Genomic DNA, 23,791 nt, shown 5'->3' on the forward strand with positions numbered 1-23,791 from the left:
GGGGTCAAACACCGTATTAGTATGGTGTTCCTAATAATCCTTTAGGTGAGTGTATATATATATTTTATATGTTTAGCATATAATGTTAATAATCTAATATATGTGTAACAAAACAGTATCTGGGCTATCAGATGAAGCTTCTAAAAATGTCCATAAATATGAAATTGTGGAGTGCAGAATCAATATCACTAAAATTCAAATAACAGGGCTTATTATTAGCTAGCTAGTTTTTTTTTACGTTGCCCCTATAGGTTTCACTGATAGTAATGTGTTTTTCAGAACATAACGTTAGATCTTCTTATGCATGATTAACATTAGCCTAATAACAAACCACACAGGCTAAGTGGCGAAATAATTTCAGAAAGGCACACTTTATTCATGATAAAATGAGAATGAAAACATAGGGAGTTCATCTCCTTGGAAAATGACCATGATCGATTTTACCTCACCAAATAAGCCTGGTTTAAATAGAGAACTTAACTTATCTTGCTAGTTAACGTAACTAACGTTTATTGTACCAGTCTCAGAAGGACAATGGTAAGTAATTCAACTTATAAAGACGTCAGCTTGCAGTAGTAGATGAAACACTTAAACGAATAAATGAAGGTTGTAAAATAACACATTTTCAACAGGCTACTTACAGTTACCAATGCACGACGAAAACAACGAACAGGTCACTCAATTAGAATGAATGACGCAACTGACTGGGTAACCTGCCTTTAGCGCCGAGGTGGTTAAAATGGTACGGTCCACATTAGGGGTGTTTGAAATCGTTTTACATAAAATTTTCCTACAAGGTAAGGTTCTCTCTTTTTTTTTTTTACAACAAACGAAAAATGGGAGTACCCGCCCCCAAACTGCTATTTTTGTCTCTTTTGGGGGGTCTGGGTCTTGATCGGGGGGTACGGTACCCCCCAGTACCCCCCGTAATTCGAACCATGTGTTTATGCCTTGGAAGCGTGTTGGGGTTTGGCTGTGAAAATGTACATTTGTATTTTTTAACACATTAGTGTTAGACAGCGGGCAGTTGTTCTGATGGGGGGGGGGGACAGATGCATTTGACCTCCAACCAAGTATTACGTACATTAGATTCTCAGCATTAAGGAGCATAAGACACTTTTGAAAGCCGATCAGCTATTTATGTAATGCTTTGCAGTTACATTTTACACTTTGTACCAGTAATAGTACATTTATTTCAAACCCAAGTAGCATGTGCATTTAGGGGGGGCACAGGGGTGGGCATGCAGAATGACCCCTGCTGCCAAGGTCCATTTGGGTCGGGTGAGGGTACTCATGTTAAAAATGCTGAAATGGGAATGTAATGTATTATTTTACATCTATCGTATCATTCTATAACAAAAAAAAAATAAAATAAAATAAAACTTCGTTGATATACGGCAGGGACAAGTAACGATGCCTTTTAAATGGGCTACTACAGGGCTGAGAAGTAATATCCTTTCATTTAGTTTTAAGTAAATTTTAAATAGAAAAGCATAAATACATAAATAAACATTCTGTAAAAGATCATGACTTTGGCTCTCAGTTACTGATTTTTGACCTAAATATGTGAAGTTAAATGTGTAAGCTGGCAAAGGAGGTTTCTGCAGGCTAATTTTATACTAAATGATCAGTTCAGTTAATCATTCATTTAAAAAATTGTTTTTTTACCAATACAGTGATAGTAAACAGAACATTTATTAAAAACAAGTTTTAATATTCTGCAGAGTAAACTACTGCAGCCTACAGTAGACTGGCACTGACTTTATGAATATGTGTATAAATGGTGTAAGAGGGAGTGAGAGTTAATCAACTGGGTAATTTTCAAACTGTTCCTGCAGGTGTGTCCACAGTGAGCAGGGTGACTGTACAGATTGGAGGATCTGTCACCATCCTGTGTTCCTATGACAACATGTATCAAGAGCAGATGAAATACTGGTGCAAAGGGAGTAACTGGAGTTCATGTTCTCCCAAAGTACGAACTGACTCTCCAAAGAAAAGTGGTGAAATGTCAATCAGTGATGATCCCACAAAGCAAGTCTTCATTGTGACCATCAACAATCTGAAAAGTGGGGACTCTGGTTCCTACTGGTGTGGTGTGGAGATCAGCAGAGGTTCAGCTGTGGGAACACCGGTTTCCTTGTCAGTCACTGAGGGTAAGATGTCTGTACTGCAGACTGTAGCCAATGAGATGCACGGTATGTAACATGTCATTCAGTCAGAAAGGACATTAACACAAACAAAGGAGAAAATATTTTAATGTATAACAGGAGCCAAATTTTAGTTTTGATCAACAGCATAAATGAGACCAGGGAGAAGTAACAGTAAATGTGCTACTTCAGGGGGTTAAATATGAGAAGAAATATTTTTAAAAATGTCAGTAGGTTTGAATTTTAAGTAGAAATCTTAATGAAAAGGAAAATTACAAATAAACAAACTGTAAAAGAATAGCAGTTTGGCTGTCATTTACTGATATTTGTGCTATATATGTAAATTTAAATAACTATAATGTATGCAAAAGAATGTTGCATTTATACAGCGCTTTTCAAGACACACAAAGCACTTTCCAGAAGCAAAGGGGAGCCACTTCAACCACCACTGTGTCGCCCCCACCTGGATGGTGCAACTGCAGCCATTCTGCACCAGTACACTCACCACACAGTAGCTAAGGTGGTGAAGGAGCAGGAGAGAATTCACTAATTAGATATAGAGGATGATTAGGAGGCCAGATTTGAAAGGGCCACAGTGGACAGTTTAGCCAGGGCATCAGGTACCACGCCTGGTCTTTTGAAAGATGCCCAGGAATCGCTTATGACATCAGAGAGTCAAGACCTGGGTGTTACATCACATCTGAAAGACGGCGTCATTCTTACAGCACAGTGTCCCCGTCACTGCACTGGGCCATTGGGACCCACACAGACCACAGGACAGACTAACCTGTTGACCACACCTACACCTCTACCAGCAGTTACCTAGTTTTCCTACTTGGTCTCCTATCCAAGTGCTGGCCAGGGCTTAACCTGCTTGGCTCCAGGTGGATTAGCTGGTCTGACCTGCAGGTGCTTTGGCTGTTGATGTGAAGAAGCAACTATAAGCCGAAAAAGTTTTTTTGCAGGCTAATTTTATTTTATCTGATCAGTTTTCATATGTTTGCGAATACGATGCTAGTAAATACAACATTTATTCAAAACAAATTTTAATAATCTGCAGAGTAAAGTACTGCAACATACAGTAGACTGGCACTGACTTTATGAATATGTGTATAAATGGTGTAAGAGGGAGTGAGAGTTAATCAGCTGGGTAATTTTCATACTGTCCCTGCAGGTGTGTCCACAGTGATGTGGATGACTGTACAGATTGGAGGATCTGTCACCATCCTGTGTTCCTATGACAACATGTATCAAGAGCAGGTGAAATACTGGTGCAAAGGGTGGGACTGGAGTTCATGTTCTCCCATAGTACGCACTAATTCTCCAAAGAAAAGCGATGAAATGTCAATCAACGATGATCCCACAAAGGCAGTCTTCACTGTGACCATCAACAATCTCAGAAGAGGAGACTCTGGTTACTACTGGTGTGGTGTGGAGATCAGCAGAGGTTCAGCTGTGGGAACACGGGTTTACCTGTCAGTCACTGAGGGTAAGATGTCTGTACTGCAGACTGTATAAAATGCATAGTATGTAACGTCATTCAGTCAGAAAGAAAGGACATTAACACAAACACAGGAGAACCTTTTTTAATATATAAAAGGGATCAAGTTTTTGTTTTGATCAATACCTGAGCTTGGTGATTTTCATTCTGTCCCTGCAGGTGATTCCACACTGAACACGGTGACTGTAGAGAGAGGAGGATCTGTCACCATCACATGTTTCTATGGCAACGAATATCGACAGCATGTGAAATACTGGTGCAAAGGGAGGGACTGGAGTTCATGTTCTCCCATAGGATGCACTAATTCTCAAAAGAAAAGCGGTGAAGTGTCAATCAGCAATGATCCCACAAAGCGAGTCTTCAATGTGACCATCAACAATCTTACAGCTGGGGACTCTGGTTCCTACTGGTGTGGTGTGGAGATCGGCAGAGGTTCAGCTGTGGGAACACCGGTTTCCCTGTCAGTCACTGAGGGTAAGATGTCTGTACTGCAGACTGTAGCCAATGAGATGCACAGTATGTAACATGTCATTCAGTCAGAAAGGAAGGACATTAACACAAACAAAGGAGAAAATATTTTAATGTATAACAGGGACCAAATTTTAGTTTTGATCAGCAGCATAAATGAGACCAGGGAGAAGTAACAGTAAATGGGCTACTTCAGGGGGTTAAATATAAGAAGAAATATGTCAGTTGGTTAAGAATTTTAAGTAGAAATCTTATAGAAAAGGAAAATTACAAATAAACAAACTGTAAAAGAATAGCAGTTTGGCTGTCATTTACTGATATTTGACCTATTTATGTAAATTTAAATAACTATAGTGCATGAGAATGAATGTTGCATTTATATAGCGCTTTTCAAGACACACAAAGCACTTTCCAGAAGCAAAGGGGAGCCGCTTCAGCCACCACTGTGTCGCCCCCCACCTGGATGATGCAATGGCAGCCAATCTGCACCAGTACACTAACCACACAGCAGCTAAGGTGGTGAAGGAGCAGGAGAGAATTCACTAATTAGATATAGGGGGTGATTAGGAGGCCAGATTTGAAAGGGCCACAGTGGGCAGTTTAGCCAGAGCATCAGGTACCACCCCTACTCTATTGAAAGATGCCCAGGAATCGCTTATGACATCAGAGAGTCAAGACCTGGGTGTTACATCACATCTAAAACACGGCGTCATTCTTACAGCACAGTGTCCCCGTCACTGCACTGGGCCATTGGGACCCACACAGACCACAGGACAGACTAACCTGTTGACCACACCTACACCTCTACCAGCAGTTACCTAGTTTTCCTACTTGGTCTCCCATCCAAGTGCTGGCCAGGGCTTAACCTGCTTGGCTCCAGGTGGATTAGCTGGTCTGACCTGCAGGTGCTTTGGCTGCTGATGTGAAGAAGCAACTATAAGCCGAAAAAGGAGGTTTTTTGCAGGATGATTTTATTTTATCTGATCAGTTTTCATATTTTTGCAAATATAGTGATATTTAATACAACATTTATTCAAAACAAATTTTTATATTCTGCAGAGTAAAGTACTGCAGCCTACAGTAGACTGGCACTGACTTTATGAATATGTGTATAAATGGTGTAAGAGGGAGTGAGAGTTAATCAGCTGGGTAATTTTCATACTGTCCCTGCAGGTGTGTCCACAGTGAGCAGGGCGACTGTACAGAGAGGAGGATCTGTCACCATCCTGTGTTCCTATGACAACACATATAAACAGCAGGTGAAATACTGGTGCAGAGGGAGTGACTGGAGTTCATGTTCTCCCATAGTACGCACTAATTCTCCAAAGAAAAGTGGTGAAATGTCAATCAACGATGATCACACAAAGCCAGTCTTCACTGTGACCATCAACAATCTGACATCTGGGGACTCTGGTTACTACTGGTGTGGTGTGGAGATCGGCAGAGGTTCAGCTGTGGGAACACCGGTTTCCCTGTCAGTCACTCAGGGTAAGATGTCTGTACTGCAGACTGTAGCCAATGAGATGCACAGTATGTAACATGTCATTCAGGTAGAAAGGAAGGACAAAGGAGAAAATATTTTAGAAAATATTCCATTTCAATATTTTAAAACTTCATTGGGAACTTCCAGGTTGAGCATGAAGTGAGTTGGCGTAGTTTTTAATGGTTTGCTTGACCTTTGTTATCTTTGGCCTGGAAATACCCTAAAGGTGGAACAGATGAACGCAGAAATATCAAGGAAGGGAGTCGTCCTCAATTTGATTGGTATCCATTGAAGTTTTACTTGTGTGAGGAATCATACATGTTTTTCATTATGTAATGATTACGATTTATGTCAGTTGGGGAAGAAGATACAGCTTTTGAGGTTGAATGTTTTTTCTTGTTCTTATAAGGAGATGGGGGAATGTTCTGGGTATTATCATGACAGTGTCTCCTTTTCAGTGTTTTGAATGGACCCAACTTATTTTTCATTGCATGTGCTCACATGTAGCTTGTATCCTCAGATTGTTTCAGGTCACAAGCTGTGAATATCTTTTTTTTATTGCTATTGTAGGTGTTGGTATAGGAGGCCATACTGTGAGGTTTATATCTTGGAAAGCAGAGGGGCTTAATGGACCTGGTACTAGGGATGGGAATTGAGAGCCGGTTCCAAAGCATCAGAATCATATGCTTCTAAGCTTATGAATTCCTTTATCAATGCCAGTGTTACACCATATTTTGTGACTGTCATGATGAGTGACTCCAGGGGGCACTGTTTCACATATTACTGGGAATGAACATAAAGTTCCTGTTCATGTGCATGAACCCTTTGTGCAAAATAAATTAACACGCCAAATAAAAAATCAGAAATAAGACAAGAAAATTGAAAAGAATAACTATCGTCGTTTAAACACATTAATTTATTTGAAATATGCATTTACATACATGAATATATTATAGCGCAGTAGGTACCATGGGGCAGAGCGGCATATTGCTGGCGTCAACCTTGTACATAGTTCTCAGTGATTACCAGGCATCGTCTTGTGCTGTACTGTAGTGTCATGTGTAATATTAAATGTTAACTGTGGTACATAGCGTGTGTGTGTGTATACACACACACACACACACACACACAGACAGACACACACACATATATATACATACAGTTAGGCCCAGCAATATTTGGAGAGTGACACAAGGATTGTTATTTTAGCTGTTTACCAAAACATATTCAATACACAGTTATGTAATCAATATCGTCGTAAAGTGCAGATTCTCAGCTTTATTTTATTTATTTTCATTTTATTTATCCTTTATTTTACCAGGAAGGTTCCATTGAAGTTCCATTTAATTTGACGGTATTCACATCCAAATTGGAGGAAGGGTTTAGGAATCACAGCTTTTTAATATGTAGCCAGCTCTTTTTCAAGGGACCAAAAGTAATTGGACAATTAACTCATGGGCTGCATGGGCTGTTCCCTCGTTAATCCATCATCAATGAAGCAGGTAAAAGGTCTGGAGTTGAGTCCAGGTGTGGCATTTGCATTTGGAAGCTTTTCCTGTGAACCCACAACATGCGGTTAAAGGAGCTCTCAATGGGAGTGAAACAGACCATCCTTAGGCTGAAAAAAAGAATAAATCCATCAGAGACATAGCAGAAATGTTAGGAGTGGCTAAATCGATAGTTTGGCACATTCTGAGAAAAGCTCAGGAACTCAAAAAAGGCTGGACATCCACAGAAGACAACAATGGTGGATGATCGCAGGTGTCACGCCCACAGGGGTGGGACGTACCACCAGCAGGGATCACCGCTGATTGCCTCGGCTTTTTTAAGCAGATCATACGCAACAGACGTGAAGTATTGTTGCCGTAGTTATGTGCCGTACTAAGTGTTTCTTTGTCTATTGTCTTTCCTCTTATCCCTGCCTCCTGCATCCCACCTGCTTGTTCTGCCTGCCCGCCCGCTCCCGCCTGCCCTGCCTGCCCGCCCAATCCCGTCTGCCCTGCCTGCCCGCCCGCTCCCACCTGCCCTGCCTGCCTGCCTTCTCCTGCAATCCTGACCCGTCTCCACTGCTCGTCCTCCCCTCTTGTTGTCCTGTCCTGTGCCTGCTCGTTGGGCTGATCCTCCCCCGGCTTTCGACTCCCCAGCTTCCGACCCAACCATGATTTTGGCTTGCATACTTGGCTTCTGTAATACCTGGTTATAGAAATAAACTACCTATCCCCTGCACTATGGGGTCTGCCTCTTGTTTGCTCTCTCGACATCACAGCAGGATCCTTTTTATGGTGAATAAAAACCGCTTCACAACATCCACGTAAGTGAAAAACACTCTCCAGGAAGTCGGTGTATCAGTATCTAAGTCTACCATAAAGAGATGACTTCATGAGAGCAAATACAGAGGGTTCACTACGAGGTGCAAACCTTTAATCAGCCTCAAAAATAGAAAGGCCAAATTAGACTTTGCCAAAAAAACATCTAAAGAAGCCAGTCCAGATCTGGAACAGCATTCTGTGGACGGATGAAACAAAGATCAACCTGTACCGGACTGATGGGAAGAAGAAAGTATGGAGAAGGCTTGGAATGGCTCATGATCCGAAGCACAATACATCTTCTGTAAAACATGGTGGAGGCAGTGTGATGGCAAGGGCATGCATGGCTTCCAGTGGCACTGGGTCAGTAGTGTTTATTGATGATGTGACAGAAGACAGAAGCAGCCGGATTCTGCAGTGTATAGGGATATACTTTCTGCTCAGATTCAGCCAAATGCAGCAAAGTTGATTGGACGGCACTTCACAGTAGAGATGGACAATGACCTAAAACATACTGCGAAAGCAACCCAGGAGTTATTTAAGGCAAAGAAGTGGAATATTTTGCAATGGCCGAGTCAATCACCAGATCTCGGCCTGACCGAGCATGAATTTCACTTGCTTAAGACAAAACTACAACCACAAACAAGCAACAACTGAAGACAGCTGCAGTAAACGCCTGACAAAGCATCACAAGGCAGTGTTTCCCCTACCATTATATAAGGGGGGCGCCCTGCCCCCCAACGGCACCTCCCGCCCCCCCCTTGAAGGTCAAGTTAATTTTATTTAATTTTATTTTCTATATAGCGCCAGATTACAACAGAAGTCATTTAAGGTTACCTTTCCTATACGTTGTCCTTTTCTTAAACAAACTAAATATCCTTATGTTATTTATCTTAGTCACTCAACAGCTTGTCATTTTTGTCTCTACACGGTCGCACCAGAGGTAACAGTAACAGTAGCAAGGAAAAACTCCCTAGAAGGAAGAAACTTTGGGAGGGACCAGACTCAAATGGGGAGCCCATCCTCCAGGGGGCGGCAGAGGAAGTCAAACGAGCAGGATGGCAAAGTCCCAATTCACACTGTCCATATTATAAGATTTGAGTAGGTGCTGGTACTGCTTCTGATGGCAGGAGGATCAGTGGGACAGCAGCAGGGCAGGCAGGAGAGACACCTCAGACAGATGAGCAAGCAGGCACCACAGGTAGTAGAGGCTTCTCAGGCAACAGGGTAGGCAGAATATCTTGATATTATGGGGTGTCCAGCCAGCACACTCCAGGAAGGGTAGAGGAAATAAAAAGTGCAATTGGCCAAAGTAGGGGAGATTAGAGGCAGTGCAGACAGTTAAGTCAGTGCAATATGTTACCTCTGGTCTATATGGTTATGGCAGCATAAGGGGGAGGGAGAGGCAGGTGGGAACACAGGCATGGGGAGTCACTGAAATGTCAGCACTCCAATTCCACAAGGGGGTGTGAAGCTAGAGTGACAGCAGTGGCAGTTCAGTTCATCCAAAGCCAATGGCACTGATCCCCACCCAGCTCTACATCCCACACTATAGGTCTATCTGGGAGTGAGCAGTTAGCTAGAGCTAGAACTAGAGTCCCTATAAATTAGATTAAAGAAGGGTGTTTTTAATCTAGATTTTAATATGGAGAGTGAGCCTGAGTCCCGCACATCTGCTGGAAGACCTTTCCACAGCTGCGGATCTCTATAAGAGAATGTTCTGCTGCCTGCCGTAGTTCTTCCTACCCTAGATAGTAACAGACGTCCTGCTCATCAAAACTGAAGCAAGCAGGGAGGGCTGTAGGAGGCTAGTAGATCTCGAAGGTATTCTGGTGCAAGACCATTGAGTGCTTTAAAAGTTAATAGCAGTATTTTGTAGTCAATCCGAGACTTAATTGGAAACCAGTGAAGGGAACACAGGACAGAGCTAATATGGTCACATTTTTTGGTTTTTGTGAGAACTGTTGTTGCTGCATTTTGTACTAGCTGAAGTTTGGGTCCTGATGGGCAACCACAATGCATCTTCTGGTTAAACAGATATATAAAACTGTGTATCATCAGCATGACAGTGGAACCTAAGACTATGATTTCTAGTTATGTTACCAATAGCTAGCATATATAAAGGTAACAGTAGGGGGCTCAGCACTGATCCCTGTGCGACACCATATTTGACTTTAGTGGGCTTGGAAGATTCATTGTTCATTGATCAGTTAAATGAGAGTGAAACCAGGAGAGAGCTGTCCCCTTAATGCCAACCACAGATTCTAGTCGGTCCAAGAGAATATTATGGTCCACAGTATCGAACGCTGCAGTTATAAATGGTTGAAAGCCATAAGCAAACCATTCATTACTTTTATTAAAGCTGTTTCTGGTCTTATAACAGCTATTTTCAAAGGTTTTGTAACACATCCAAGCCTAAAAGATGAATTTAACCAGTTTATTATATTATTATTATTATTATTATTATTATTATTATTATTATTATTATTATTATTATATAGTTAGTCCTAAATACTGCAAAAACTTTAAGTATCACTATGTGAATTTTGTCCAGTATCATTCAGCCCTAATCAAAACTCAAAGTATGTTCACAAAAAATAACTACTATTGTGATGACTGGCTGACTGAGGCATCGTGGCAACAATGACGAGGAGGCTTCTTGCAGGGAAAACACAACTTTATAGCCCTTATATGGATTATAACAGGCACCCAACGAACCCCAAAACAGACATACTAGGGAAACACAGGAAGGCCAGACACCCAACTGTAAGGCAGACAAACAGTGGGAGATTTATACAAAGCTAAGGACATTTGAGGGTCGGACAGGGTTCACATAAGACACGGGCAAACATACATGCTATGACAGGAGAGTACAACAAGTATTAATAGTAACAATACTTCTTGAGCTATATACAGTTGCCCACGAGTATGCATAGAGGGGTTAGCCCATGAGCTTAGAACAGAGGCTTAGAACTTATTATCTATCAACAGAGTCTCAAATAAGTTGGTGGTGTGGCAGTGAGTTATGCCAACAGACACAGTGTTGACAGTCACTTGCTTTTGCTCAATATCATCTCTATGGAATATAAAATATTTCCATAGTCTGGAACTTTTCATGGCCAGTTCTTGCTCGCTTTTCTCCTTGTCACTCATTTTTAATTTCTCTCAAACGCACCACAGGGACTATGAGTGAGTCAAACAGCAAGGATGAGAATGTTTATGATTGTCATGCAGAGCTCGTGCAGTGGCAGTAAAGTTTAGGCTGATTTTTCTTAAACAAATTCTAAAATGTAGAAAAGGAACCATCATTAAAATTGCAAAGCTTGCAAAATTTTGTTTCCTGTGATGGAGTAAAAATCGTTTGAACTCAGCAGACTATCGTGGTCCTTGTGATGTGACAATTGCATGTGCATGAAATGCCACAATGATACCAGCATCACACACTGTGCAATCTGAGGGCGGCTCACTGGCGCAGTGGGTAGTGCTGTCACTGGCAGCACACTGCCGCTCTGTGTGTGCAGTTTGCATGTTCACCCAGTGTCTGTGTGGCTTTTCACCTCTGGTTTCCTTCCAGTGTATAAAAACATGCAATATAAGTAAACTGGAATGCCTAAATTGACCTTATGTCTGACTGAGTATAAACCAATAGCAATGAAAATCAAATAGTTTGTGTGTCGGTGCTTTTTTGCTTAAAGCTCAAGGAATAAAGTCCGACATGTTTTTGTTTATTTTTTTGAAAAATATAATATATTCAATTTTATTTCAGTTCACAAATTATTTTCTTTTATTTAGTGTCTGTTTATGTTTCAGTTTTAGTTTACGATAATAACAATCATCAAGCCCAATGCGCTCAAACACACACAGACACCGTCAATCCACATAGATTAAGCCAAAATTTTAGCCTAAACATTTTTTCAAACACTTATTCAATGGAGATTCTAAGGTAGCAGGCAGACAACTATAATAAGAAATTAATAATGACTGTATTTGGCAGCTAGAAGGACAGAAGATATTAAAAAGCTCTCTGTATTAATGGTAATATATGATAAACATGAACAGACAACACTTACGGTGGTTTTGCTTGTTCTGCCGGTCCGGAATAGCACCTGTGTGTTTTCCCTTCAGGTGCTCGTGCATAACGCTGGTGCCCATGTAGTAAGCCATCAAACTTCACAGTGTAAAGCCACTTTCTGTTTTGTAATAATTTGAATTACTCCCATAATTACGTAGTGATATTAAAGGAAAACATTTGTTATAATGGTATTTTCATTAAAATAATTTAAAGAATGATGCATCGATTTAAAATATTGATGTCGACACATTTTCAGAGTCGACATCATTGATGACGCCGACTAATCGCGGCAGCCCTAATTATATAATCTTAATCAGGCTGGGCATAGCACAAAGAAATAACAGGGGTCCTCCCTCCTGTGGGCCCACAACCTGCAAGGGGAGCCGTGGGGGTCAGATGCAGTGTAGACTGGGTGGCATTTGAAAGCAGGGGCCTCAGCAGACTGATTGTCGGCGACCAAATCTGGGTCTAGGAACATGGAGTGAATCTCGCTGGTGGGAAAGGAGCCTGAGCTGGAGGCAGAGAGACACTGACTAGATATAGTCAGGTTCATCTCACTGGGCAGGTGTGGTTTTACTTACAGCGAGAGTCTTTACTTACAGCGAGAGTCTCAGAATGAGAGGCTCAGCTCACTTGGACTTTGAGTTGGGGGACAGGCTCTGACTGTTGTCTTTACACACCAAACACCATTTCGGAGTATCCGGCCTTATTGGAGGCCTTGGAGGGGGTGCTGGAAGGTGTCCCTTATGGGGAATCCATTGTTCTGCTGGGTGACATTAACGTTCATGTGCGTAATGACAGTGAAACATGGAAGGGTGTGATTGAGAGGAATGGCCAACCTGATCTGAACCTGAGCACTGCTCTGTTATTGGACCTCTGTGCTAATCACTGTTTGTCCATAACCAACCCCATGTTCAAACATAAGGATATTCAAAAGTGCATCTGGCACCAGAACACCCCGGTACTTCGATATTCGCTCTTGTAACTGATCCACATTACTACCCTCACCTATGGTCATGAGGTTTGGGTGGTGACCAAAAGAATGAGATGACAAATACGAGCAGCAGAAATGAGCTTCTTTCACAGGGTGTCTGGGCTCAGCATTAGACGTTGGGTGAGGAGCTCGGACATTCGGGAGGAGCTCAAAGTAGAGCTGCTGCTCCTCCGCATTGAAGCCAGTTGAGGTGCTTTGGGCATCTATCTAGGGTGCCTCCCTGAAGAGGTGTTTCGGGCGTGTCCAACTGGGAGGAGACCCCAAAGCAGACCTAGAGTTTGTATCTACAAAAATCTGGGGTTATATCATATGGAGAGATTATATACACTCACCTAAAGGATTATTAGGAACACCATACTAATACGGTGTTTCACCCCCTTTCGCCTTCAGAACTGCCTTAATTCTACATGGCATTGATTCAACAAGATGCTGAAAGCATTCTTTAGAAATGTTGGCCCATATTGATAGGATAGCATCTTGCAGTTGATGGAGATTTGTGGGATGCACATCCAGGGCACGAAGCTCCCGTTCCACCACATCCCAAAGATGCTCTATTGGGTTGAGATCTGGTGACTGTGGGGGCCATTGTAGTACAGTGAACTCATTGTCATGTTCAAGAAACCAATTTGAAATGATTCGAGCTTTGTGACATGGTGCATTATCCTGCTGGAAGTAGCCATCAGAGGATGGGTACATGGTGGTCATAAAGGGATGGACATGGTCAGAAACAATGCTCAGGTACGCCGTGGCATTTAAACGATGCCCAATTGGCACTAAGGGGCCTAAAGTGTGCCAAGAAAACATCCCCCACACCATTACACCACCACCACCAGCCTGCACAGTGGTAACAAGGCATGATGGATCCATGTTCTCATTCTTTTTACGCCAAATTCTGACTCTACCATTGGAATGTCTCAACAGAAATCGAGACTCATCAGACCAGGCAACATTTTTCCAGTCTTCAACTGTCCAATTTTGGTGAGCTCGTGCGAATTGTAGCCTCTTTTTCCTATTTGTAGTGGAGATGAGTGGTACCCGGTGGGGTCTTCTGCTGTTGTAGCCCATCCGCCTCAAGGTTGTGCGTGTTGTGGCTTCACAAATGCTTTGCTGCATACCTCGGTTGTGACGAGTGGTTATTTCAGTCAAAGTTGCTCTTCTATCAGCTTGAATCAGTCGGCCCATTCTCCTCTGACCTCTAGCATCAACAAGGCATTTTCACCCACAGGACTGCCGCATACTGGATGTTTTTCCCTTTGCACACCATTCTTTGTAAACCCTAGAAATGGTTGTGCGTGAAAATCCCAGTAACTGAGCAGATTGTGAAATACTCAGACCGGCCCGTCTGGCACCAACAACCATGCCACGCTCAAAATTGCTTAAATCACCTTTCTTTCCCATTCTGACATTCAGTTTGGAGTTCAGGAGATTGTCTTGACCAGGACCACACCCCTAAATGCATTGAAGCAACTGCCATGTGATTGGTTGATTAGATAATTGCATTAATGAGAAATTGAACAGGTGTTCCTAATAATCCTTTAGGTGAGTGTATATATTACTGATAGTGACAGGCCTACAATTTATGTCAAATCTTGTTGTTTTTCCACCCTCAATACGTTCTCATCAGCTTCAGTTCTGTGTCCCACTTATAGAAACCATTTTTCTATTTCAAGTTCGAGAAGTTTATTGTCATATACACGGTAAAAAGAGAACGTTCAGACCATGCAATGTAATTCTTACTTTGCCATCTGCTTTTAAACAATGACAATAAGGAATGTAAAAGTAAAGTGTTCTGTGCATTGCTACAAATAAGGTAACGGTCAATGAAAGTTATGGGTAAGTGAAGCAGTGTTGGATGCATGGTACATGAGTCTGATGGCCTATTTGAGTATGGTTGTCCTTGATTTCACACTCCTGTATCATCTTCCTGACGGCAGAAGTGTGAGGAGCCCATGTTGTGGGTGTGTGCTGTCCTTAATAATGCTGTGGGGCTTCCTGATGACCCTGGTGGTGTAAATGTCCTGGAGTGATGGGAAGGCTCTTCCAGAGATGAACTGTGCAGATTTTATCACACGCTGGAGAGCCTTCCTGTCCTGAGCAGAGCGGCTCTGGGGTGTGATTTTGCTGGTTATGATCCCCTGGCTCTTCTGCTGATGCCCTGTATGTTAAACCGGGAATCAGCAGTGGTGTAATATCCCTCCACCTTCAGTCTGTAACACCTCTTGGCCTGATTGATTTGTGCAGGTTGTGTCTGGCTGTTTTATAGTCCTCAGCCTCACCGGAGACAAACGCAATGTAGCATGTAGCATAGACCACACTCCCCAGGGTTTATCACTGGGATAGGAGGTCTTACAGCATTTTGTGGGAATAATGTTCTCAGTGTATGTACTAATATAGCCAGTTAGAGCTGCAGTGTACTGCTCTAAGTCAACCGTAGAGTCCCTCCTCATAGCAGCAGTTCTAAACACACCCCAGTTTGTACTGTCAAAGCAGTCTTGAAGTACGAGTTCTGATCCTTCAGTCCACACTTTAATAGTTTTACTTACTGGGGGAGCTGGCTTGGGGAGTTGTCTGTAGGTTGGGTAGAGGAGCACTGAGATGTGGTCTGACTGACTGAAGTGTGGCTGGGGCACAGCCTTATAGGCGTCCTTCACGTTGCTGTACAATCAGCCAAGAATGTTACTCTCCCCTGCTGGAAAGCAGACGAGTTGTTGGTACATGGGGAGGACATTCCTGAGGTTGCAGTGGTTAAAATCACCTGCCACAATGAACACAGCATCTGGATGTGCAGTCTCCTCTATGCTAATGACGTTATGTAATATCCCGAGTGTGGTCATGTGATCCACCTGTGGCAGAATGTAAACAGCCATCAGAAACAGCGGTAAACTCCCTTGGTAGGTAAATGTGTCTGCAGTTTACCATTAACAGTTCAGTGTCTGCTGAACAGCTTTTCCACACCCTGCATATCCCCACACCATCTGCTTACATACACGCAGACACCGTGTCCCCTGATGTTCTCCGCGGTGGATGGAGTGAGTATGGAGCAGGAGAGCTGAGTCTGCCACACTCTCCATAAGCCAGGTCTCCCATTTGTATTCACCTCAACCTTTAGACAATGAGGTTTGAATGGCCTTATGTGTATTAAGGATTTATACACCGACTACATCTTTTGATAGTATTGATAACCTGTGTAGAAAATATGGCCTCCCACATAATCATTTCTTTAAATACCTACAGATTTGTCACAAAATTTCTCTCTTTTTCTGATCTCCCACCTGCTATGGTGCTGGAAAAACACTCTTTACTTTGAGGATGTAGGACTGATCTCTACATTATGATCTCAACTGATGTTAAAACCTAGGTAATATTAAAACTAGGTGGGAGGATGAACTCGGTACGGATCTGACTGCGGAATACTGCTCTAAAACACTGTAGCATGCTGAGATTGGGGCTCATACAGTTTAAAATACAGGGTTCAGTTTAGCAAAGCCAGGCTTACTGACATATATCCTGGGAGGGATGCTGGCTGTGACAGGGGCTCCCTTTCTCCAGCTGGTCTAGCACATGCTTTCTGCTCTTGCTTTCTGGTTGGTTGGAGCCGCTATGTGGATCGTCTCTCATTCACCATGCTCTGCCATAACAGGGTAGCAGATGACAACTTTGATTTAAATGTAAATCAATCTGCCATCATTGCATTCACGTTGCTTTTGGCCTGTAGGAGAATCTGGCTGCCCTGGGAATCTCTCACTCCTCCATCTGCTGCTGCTTGGCTGGAAGACATAACTCACTTCCTAAAGCTAGAAAAGATTAAATGTAGGCTGAGGGGTCTGTGAAAAAGCTCTACTCCAGATGGGAGCCTTTCCTGTCGTACTTTGAGATTCTTAGGGAACAACCCACTGGGTGAGGGTCTCTGACGGTAACTGGAGGACCCCCCCACCCCCCATTTTTGGACATTAATTTAATTACCTCACTGGATGGTCAGTACATTGTGAGTGAGTGTATTCTGGACCATCTGACATGTTGGGTACATGTGTCTCTGTGCCTTGGAAGAGTGTTGGGGTTTGGCTGTGAAAATATACATTTGTATTTTTTAACACATCAGCTGCCAAACAGTGGTGGTTCTAAACCATTTTAACAGGGGGGGGGGGGAGGGGCGACAGCAAGTTGTTCTGATGGGGGGGACAGATGCATTTGACCTTCATGTCCTCCAAGTATCACGTACATTAGATTCTCAGCATTAAGGAGCATATGACACTTTTGAAAGGCGATCAGCTATTTATGTGATGCTTTGCAGTTACATTTTACAGTTTTTACCAGTAATAGTACATTTATTTCACACCCAAGCAGCATGTGTATTTAGGGGGGGCACAGGGGTGACCATGCATGTTGTGCCCCCCCCCCCAGAACCGCCCCTGCTGTCAAGGTCCATTTGGGTTGGGTGAGGGGACTCTTCTTAATTAAAAATGCTGAAATGGGAATGTAACGCATTATTTTACATGTATCATATCATTCCTTAAAAAATGAAACAAAATAAAAACTTCATTGATATACGGCAGGGGCAAGTAACAGTGCCTTTTTAAATGGGCTACTTCAGGGCTGAGAAGTAATATCCTTTCATTTAGTTTTAAATACATAAATTCATACATTTCATAGAAAAGCACACATACATAAATAAACATACTGTAAATTATCATCAGTTTTTTTTTTACCTAAACATATGAACTTAAATGTGTAAGCTGGCAAAGGAGGTTTCTGCAGGCTAATTTTCTGCTAAATAACCAGTTCAGTTAATCATTCATTACACTGTTTTGTTTTTTACCAACACAGTGATAATAAATACAACATTAATTCAAAACAAATTTTAAGCCAGGGCTTAACCTGCTCTGCTCCAGGTGGATTAGCTGGTCTGACCTGCAGGTGCTTTAGCTGCTGACATGAAGAAGCAACTATAAGCCAATTTTATCTGATCAGTTTTCATATTTTTGCAAATATAGTGATATTAAATACAACATTTACTCAAAACAAATTTTAATATTCTGCAGAGTAAAGTACTGCAGCCTACAGTAGACTTTTACTGACTTTATGAATATGTGTATAAATGGTGTAAGAGGGAGTGAGAGTTAATCAGCTGGGTAATTTTCATACTGTCCCTGCAGGTGTGTCCACAGTGAACACGGTGTCTGTACAGAGAGGAGGATCTGTCACCATCCCATGTTTCTATGACAACATATATCAACAACATGAGAAATACTGGTGCAATGGAAGTGACTGGAGTTCATGTACTCCTATAGTACACACTGACTCTCCAAATATAACTGGTGAAGTGTCAATCAGAGATTATCCTGACCAGCAAGTCTTCAATGTGACCATGAACAAGCAGACAACTGTGAACTCTGGTTACTACTGGTGTGGTGTGGAGATCAGCAGAGGTTCAGCTGTGGGAACATGGATTTACCTGTTAGTCACTGAAGGTAAGATGTCTGTACTGCAGACTGTAGCCAATGAGATGCTCAGTATGTAACATGTCATTCAGTCAGAAAGGAAGGACATTAACACAAACACAGGAGAAAATGTTTTCAGTATCAGTATTTTTTAAACTTTATTTACTGTCAGTTACTGGTGTTTGATGCTATAATTTCATGTGTCTGTATGAATGTACAGAAAGAATTTGCATTACCTCTAAGGGAGACATCCCATAATACAGGCCTGATGACCTCATCAGATACAGGTCCTGCTCTTTATCAAATACATGAGTGTCTGATCTGTATGTTACACCTGGGAGCTGTACAGAGGCCTCAGGATTAACATATTTCTAGTTTATGGTACATTTGTATAATATGGCAAATATTACAGATCTTACTATTTTCTCAGACACCCAGTCAGATGTCTTTCATAATACATCACAGACATCAGCTTACTGGAAACAGACATACAGCCATATTCATCTTACAGCCATTTATTATGTGTACAAAGTAAAAAATAAAAAAAGTAAAATGTAGATTTTTACTGTCATACATTAAAACTATTTATTTTTCTTCAGATGTTAGACATTTGTAGGGATTAATTGCTACTGAAGGTGTACAGGCTGGGTGATTGCTGCAGTTAGAAACTACCTGCAGACAAAGGCCAGTTTTACAGCTGCACTCTGTAATAACTGATCCAGTTCTGCCATAAATACATCATGATATATTAATAACATTATTTATCTCACCTGCCCACTATCAGTGCCCTGGGATGTGGACACTTTGGTCACAACCCTAATGTAATATTCTGCATGCAAACAGCTATTTTATTGAATATTCTTGCATATTCTTTTTTAGTCTTAGAAATGACCTTTCACAGTCTGTACTGACTGACAGAACAGGGCAGGGGTGCCGTAAAAATGGAGGGGGGGCATAAGGATGATTCCATGGACCCCTAAGTGACAGGGCCCTAAGAAATTAGGAACTTAATCGGATTGGTCTGGGCTGGGGGCCCAATCTGATTTGCTTTCATGGGGCCCAAAATCTCTAGTGGCCCCCGGGAACAGGGTTGTTTATTTTTAATTTAACAATCCTTTCTCTTGTTTCCACTGCTGTCCATTTTTGGTAGATGATGAAGAAGGAGGGAATAATGAAAAACAGAGGTAAGCATTTAATTGGTTTTCCATTAAATTCGATGACAACTCGAACTTTTTAGGATTCGATCCGCAGTTCTGAACGGATTAAATTCGAGTTCTGAGGTACCACTGTATTTAGTTGTTACTTAGCCTAGTTTGCAACCAGGTATTTGTTACACCGGTATTGCGTGCGTCCATGAAAACCGTAAGTTGTTGTACTGTAGTATGTGAGTGATGTGGAGTTTATGCATTAAGTGAATGTAATTAGTAAGTTCGCCTGTTACGGTGGAGATGCTAGATGTAAGATGGCATATGTCATACTTCCAGATATTAATGGTTATAGCCCTCAGTGTATCTTTATGTTAGAGAACTATATATATGCATTGGTTAAATCTGTGTTCGCTGCATAAGAGCAGCGCATAACGTTTCCAGGATAATTTGCATTATCGGTACTAATTCATGTTATTCTGGATAGTGTCACCCGCCATTGTAATCGCTGTGCTAAATCTATATCATATTGTGTTGTTTATATTGTAAAGTTCCCGCTATGGGAATAAGGAGGCAAGTGGCCGAAAACTAACTTTATTTGCCTGTTGTGGGCCACAGCCACGCCGTACACACTTTATATTCCTAAAAGAAACAGTCGCAGAACAGTCCCGCACTACACCCTCTCTACTTATTCTAGATCGTTCTTCTTTCTTCTCGTCAGTCTCTCAGCCCTCCCGCCTCCTCTGGCTCCTCCCACACACTCTCCCCTGGATGGGTGCATGCCCACAGAAAATATCCCTCCCAGCAACCTCTGTAACACGCTACAATATTTACAGACCACACATACCTATACATACCATATATTCCTCTATTCTCGGCATACTACCCTATGGTAGAATTACAGTACAATAAGATAAAGGACTCTTTTATCAGAGAAGTACTGGTGACCCGGATCCTGCTTGCACTTACATCAGAGTTCTAACCGGACTCCCCGCAGTGGTTTGAACATTCCTCCCCAGCGCATGTGCTCTCCTCCCCCACTCCCTTTCAATGTTGCTATAAAGCATGTGAGACTTTACTGTTCAAATCCACCCTCTTATTCAGCTCCTTGGTCCAGCTTGTTTCTGTATGTAGGACTGGGCTTATTGGTGCTGCTGTTGATCATCATCATCATCGCATGGAAAGTGTGGGACAAACACAGTGAGTATCTGCTGATGCAGACGGTGTATAAGTGACCTGACTGTCTGAGCAGTGATGCATGTCCCTCTGCACTCCTGTAAGCAGCAGCTACAACTTCATGCTTTTATCCTTTTCCAAAGACGGCTGGACAGAGACACATACAGCAGCATTCAGACACACAGGTTATACAGTAACATTAAAACACAAAACATGGTCACAGTCCCTTTGGGAACACAGACTAAAAACAGTGCAGAGCTAAAAACCACTGTGGAGCAAACAGGACATCAGAGCACAGCAGCCCTGAAGGATCCTTCCTCCATGATCCTGCAGACTTTCCTCTGACCCTCCGAGTCTGTGTCCACCCAGCTGAGCTTATAAAACCCTAAACAAGTTAGTTATTCCAACCAGGGCCAGCTGGGCATCATTAACTGGGTTACCTGTAAGTGTAGGTTGGTAATCAGATTTCACCTGAGTTGCCAATGGCTCATAAATATTTGTGTAGTTTTATACAGTTGTTAGACTGGGTAACATTTACACACATATGTACATAATAACCAAGAGGAAATGACCATGTGTTTGTTGTACAACAAATTAACAGTATCAGTTGAAAGTGAGTGATGTGATCATAATAAATTTCTTTGACTTTATTTCTCATTTCTTTCCTTGAAGAGAAAAAAATGGCAATGAACCAAAATCCAGGAAGCACAGAATTAACAGTGAGTTCATGTTTAATATGGGGAGAAACTGTAGAAAATTCTGCAAGGTTTTGTCTTTTATAAAAGAATAAAAACAGAAACTAAAGTCTGTTAACAGTCAGTAACTCATTAAGAAGTTTATCTCTGTAAATAAAGCTGATGTGAGGAGTGATTGTGTTGAATGCTGAGTTGTGACTTTGTTCTAGTTGAACCCAGACCATGAATACGCCGTCATAGACAGAACTGGCATCATCAAGAGAGACCCGGCAGAGCAGGTAAAGCACAGAAATAACATACATATGATGGTATTTATGAGTGTAGCTCCTGTCTCTAAATGGCAATTAAAAAGAATTAATATTGGACAAAGCTTGCAAAAGTACAAATTATTAACTGGTATGTCAGAATATCACCAAATTCACAATGACATTTGATGGCTGTCAGTTAAAGAATGGACAGGTGGTTCTGTAGAGATACATGGTCATAATGTGTTCCTCTCTAAGGCCTCTGTGGAACCTGGTGCTGATGTCACCTACAGCTCCATTCTCCTGAAAAATACAAAGGTAAGATGGTTTTATGTAAATCAGTATCCAGCATGAGTATCACAATGAGAGTAAGACGTATATCAGGGCAGGAACATCTACACCTCAGCTGATCTGCCAGATCCATGTGTATCAGAATCAGATGTAATATACCAAGAAGTACCATGATACCCCTGATATTTCACAGTGATTCACATGGGAGGTTTGGGAGTTTATGGATTTGTGGTTTCTGTACAAAGGTTGGTCTTGTACCTCCACTGTAAGCAGCTAAATGCTCTCAGCAGGTGTCCTCTAGATGTTCTTCACACCGACCTGCTGTAACCCCAGCCAGCGATGTGGTCTACAGCTCAGTCACCCAGCAGTACAGAGAGGTGAGTTTGGACAATCTGCTCTAATGTGAACTGTGATAAATTTATTCTGTGATGCTTCATATGTGTCGTATGATTCCTTTGACACCATATACAGCCATTATTACAACATGATTCAAGATGATTATTTGGCTTTAATATTTAAGTGATGAAAATGAAATGAAAAGAGAACTAAAGAGGGTTTACAAATTAATCTATCAGTCTGATTTCCTGTAGCAGTAACATTAATACACCACACTGCCTGAAATGCCAAGGAAGGTGTTGGTGCCTCAGAAGCTGAAATGATGAATCCAGTAGCAGATGTTAATGCTTCTCTGTTCCTTTTCCAGTAGGGGGCAGTAACACAGAGATGCTCCTCTACATGTGGGGAGCTGCTGCTCAGGATGACAGCTGTGAGGGACACACAGATACTGCAGTGATGGGGAGGGATAATCACCAGAGAGGAGCATCTTACAGTGATGTGAGCATCTTACAGTGATGTGAGCTGTATTTAAATGGCATGCAGCTCTCTTACATTACAGTGTGTATTTCAGCCATGATCAATGTGCTGTTTATCTCACTTGTATGTTGGTTTGGACAAGATAGAATAAATGTAAACGTAAGGTATTATCTTGGCGGTCTGTGAACTGCCGCTTTTCATTCACATAAATGGAAAAAAATATCATTAGCTATCCTGCTTGATTAGTATAAAATAAAATGCTTGTTATTTCAATATGCATCATTTTCAGGGTATTTGCCAATGTCTGTCTCTTCTGTATGTAATATTGAGCATTTACTGAGGTCTATGGACTCTGGCTTTAATTTTACTCTCTTCTTACTCACTTCACTGCCCCCTGCTGGAGCAGCTTCACTGTTTCACTGCCTCCCTGCTCTCCTCTGACTGTGGGATTAAAAGCTGCCCTGTTACCATTACATCACATTTCAGGATAAAAGCTTTACTTTTAGGTTTCCACAGAATGTTAGGCTTTTGCTTATTGACCACAGACTGTGTGACTCATCATACATAATGTTAATAAAGATGCTTTTCATTAAGCCTGCATGCTGCAGTGGTGTCTCAGTGTATAACATGGATGCCTCATACTGTCAGGGGTTTGGGTTTGAATGCTGCCCCTGGCTCTCAGTGTGGTGTTTGAGTCCCGTGCTTCCTGGGATGTGCCCCAGGCTGACTGTGACCCCATCCTGGGTAAGATGGTGAAAGACAGATGGATTATCTATCTTATTATTATTATCTATCACGGAAGGAGCAGACGATCGGGCAGGACACATTGTTTGGATACATTTATTTTCTTACTTTACAAATTACTGTTTTGATAAATGTGCTTAGATGTGTTTAGTACAGTATATGCTCTTCTTGTTTTATCCAGTTCATTTTGTGTTTAAATGCTAAAAATACAATAGTTGTACAAATGTTACAACCTAAAAGACTGAGATTTACAAAGAAATTAACGAATGCAGA

At 41.8% G+C, this 23,791-nt stretch overlaps 1 protein-coding gene and 1 long non-coding RNA gene across 2 annotated transcripts in view; both read left to right on the forward strand.

Moving 5' to 3' along the window:
* Positions 1 to 23,791, forward strand: part of LOC140588697 (uncharacterized) — a 162,736-nt gene that overhangs the window by 104,425 nt on the left and 34,520 nt on the right. The window lies entirely within an intron of this gene.
* On the forward strand, positions 1,839 to 10,410 carry LOC140588951 (polymeric immunoglobulin receptor-like). The gene is made up of 4 exons (XM_072711596.1): positions 1,839 to 2,153; positions 3,322 to 3,636; positions 3,808 to 3,969; positions 10,289 to 10,410. The coding sequence occupies exons 1-4, from the start codon at positions 1,910 to 1,912 to the stop codon at positions 10,408 to 10,410; spliced, it is 843 nt and encodes a 280-aa protein (XP_072567697.1). The 5' UTR covers positions 1,839 to 1,909.

Source organism: Paramormyrops kingsleyae, chromosome 4 (genome assembly GCF_048594095.1).
Source record: "Paramormyrops kingsleyae isolate MSU_618 chromosome 4, PKINGS_0.4, whole genome shotgun sequence".
Lineage (NCBI taxonomy): Eukaryota > Metazoa > Chordata > Actinopteri > Osteoglossiformes > Mormyridae > Paramormyrops > Paramormyrops kingsleyae.